Below are 2,776 nucleotides of genomic sequence, written 5' to 3'. Positions count from 1 at the left end.
AAGGTGCAAATCTGCTCACTGGCTAATCTTCTTTCTTTGATGCAATTCATGAGGTTATTGAATCAAGATGGAATAAAAGCAACACCCCTCTACATTGTATGGCACACTCTTTGGTGCCCCAATACTACACTGAAAAATGGCTTCAAGGAGGGACTAGCAACATCCGAAGAGTTGCTCCAAATGAGGATGAAGAAGTTTTCACAAATCAAAACAAATGTCATCAACAATTGTTTCCCAATCCAGACGATATTCGAAAACCTTTTCAAGAATATGGTACATTTTCTGGTAGTTTGGGACAATTCGGTGAGCCTCATGTCATGGCAGCAAGGGAATATGATCACCCTTTCTCTTGATGGGCTAACTATGGCTCCACAACACCATTGTTGCAAGGCTTAGCTTTCAAGCTTCTTTCCCAACCTGCATCTTCTTCATGTTGCGAGAGAAATTGGAGCACATTTAGTTCCATTCAAACCGTAAAAAGAAACAAGTTGACATCTCAAATATTGGAGACTTTGGTTTACATTCACAACAATTTAAGATTGTTGTCTCGGAAGCAAACAGAATACAAAGACGGGCCATCCAAATATTGGGATATTGGTAAGATTTGCTATATTTTTACAAATTACAATTTTGTATATTAAATCTGAAATTTCAATTTATGGTTATTATTGTCTTATTGATGTTACTTTTTTTTAGGCGGAGACAACATAGATGCTGACAATGTGTTGGAGGTTACTGAACTTTCTCTCAATGATCCCGAAATTGAAGTTGTTATCCTTAATTAAGAAAATCAACATGTTGCTGTTTTTTACTATTTACTTCGGATGATGTTGCAAGGAATTAAGTTTTTTTTTTTTATCTGTTTGCTTTAGGCTTGCTTTGCACTTGTGTATCTTGTGCTTTTGTTGATTGTTGATTGAACTTTTAATTTTTAAATTTTAATTAATACATTTGATGGATGTTTTAAATTTTGGGGTTTTTTTTTGGAATTTATCTATATAAATATATAAAAAAAATTATTGCCATATCCCCGTACCCGTATCCAAAAAATTTTAATTTGCCGTACTGGATATTCGGATCCGTACCCGTGTCGGACACTCGTATCCGAGTCCATGTAACATAGCTCTCACCTTATCTTTGTATTCTCTATACCGAGGCCCTTTCTAAACTTATTTATGGTTCTGAGTTGATAGGTCAGTTACATGGTTCTTGTACCTCTAGGGGTGCTCTCAGAATTTCTCATTTTTTTTTTGGTTGGTGATAGCTTTCTGTTCTTTAAAGTCTCAATTGATGAATGCAATATAATTAAGGGTAAACTCCAGAGAATGAAGTGGTTTTTCAAGAAAGGCTATTATTTTATAGAAGTCATGCATATTTTTTCAGTAGCAATGTCATAATAAAAAAGGATGACATAATGTCCATGGAGAAACAAAGAAATAAACAACAATTTGAATTATATTTGCATGAATGGTTATGGTTTACAAAAGAAGTGTGAATAAAAAGATTGGTTATGAACTTATTTAATTAAATAATAACAAATTTGTATCATATATATGTATAATAAGTATTATATCTCAGCAAATGCAACTGTTTTCTTCCCATCATGAGCTTTTCTAAAGAAATGCTTCACATAATCGGAATATAGAAAGTTCTTGTACTTAGGCTTTTCTCCGGTGGCAAGAATTTCCGGCAAAGGTCCGATCACATCAGTAGGCTTCGGGTTAATGAAAATAGGAATAGAAATTCTGTTCTTACTTCCACTCGCAATCACGCAATGTTCAACACTTCTGTATCTACCATTACTCAAAATCTGAAGTGCATCTCCAACATTAATCACAAGTGATCCTTCAATGGGATTAACATGAACCCATTCATCTTTTTCACTTTTCCCTTCGTTTACCCGAACATAAAGCCCTCCTATTTGATCTTGGAGAAGGAAAGTAAGACATGAAACATCTGAATGACGGCCGACCCCAATAGTGAGATCAGGATTAGGGCATTTAGGATAGTAATTAAGATTAATCCTTTTGGATCCCATGAGTTGAGATTCTTTAGTTTGATCAATTACCTTAACATTCAAATTCTCCATCAAAGCAGTCATTAGCTTTGTGCAAAGAAGCTCAGACTTCTTCATGTATTCAAGGCACTCATCTCTGCAGGCAGCAGGCCAAATAGAAGAAGCTTCATCTTCAGAGACATAGAAAAGACTCAGATAATCCTTCCATTCAAGAGCTTTCTCAGAATCAGGACTGAAGCTGGTTCCATACCTGACACTGTTAGTAGATGAAAAGTCCTTTGAGAATTTGTTCTTCTCAGCAGCAGGTAAACCAAAGAAACGATGAGTAGCATTCTGAACACCATCAAGAACATCAAGGGGGATTCCATGGTTAACAAGCTGAAAGAATCCAAATTTCTCAGCAGCTTCACAAACGGATTGAGAAATTTTAGGGTCATATTCCCAGTTGGACATGTCAATAACAGGTATGGATTGTTGTGGGATAACGTTAATAAGTGATTCTTTAGGCTGGAGATATTGTTTGGGAAGGCTTTTGAGGTTCATATCAGAAAGACCCTTTACACCATTTCCTTTGCTAATTACGAAATTGTTGAGATCAAAAGAGGTGTTATCAACTGCCATTGCTGGAGCCATTGCTGCAACTATGAATATTTGAAGAGAAAAATTTGTGTTTGAAGAAAGAAAAAGGAAGGGTTTGAGTTTAAGAAAGTGGAAAATGTAGAGATGATGAACTTCACCTGTAATCTATATCTATTTATA

General features: G+C 35.4%; 1 protein-coding gene across 1 annotated transcript; it reads right to left on the bottom strand.

The window, feature by feature from the left end:
- Positions 1-1,437: 1,437 nt before the first annotated feature.
- On the bottom strand, positions 1,438-2,776 carry LOC136228030 (feruloyl CoA ortho-hydroxylase F6H1-3-like). The gene has a single exon (XM_066016856.1). The coding sequence runs from the start codon at positions 2,648-2,650 to the stop codon at positions 1,568-1,570; it is 1,083 nt and encodes a 360-aa protein (XP_065872928.1). The 5' UTR covers positions 2,651-2,776; the 3' UTR covers positions 1,438-1,567.

The sequence above is a fragment of the Euphorbia lathyris genome, chromosome 4 (genome assembly GCF_963576675.1).
Source record: "Euphorbia lathyris chromosome 4, ddEupLath1.1, whole genome shotgun sequence".
Taxonomy (NCBI): Eukaryota; Viridiplantae; Streptophyta; class Magnoliopsida; order Malpighiales; family Euphorbiaceae; genus Euphorbia; species Euphorbia lathyris.
Note: the sequence above shows the minus strand (reverse complement) of the source record. Positions and strands in the feature narration are given on the sequence as shown.

Coding starts and splice junctions, on each gene's coding strand:
- LOC136228030 (XM_066016856.1), bottom strand. CDS start 2,650: ATGGCTCCAGCAATGGCAGTTGATAACACCTCTTTTGATCTCAACAAT.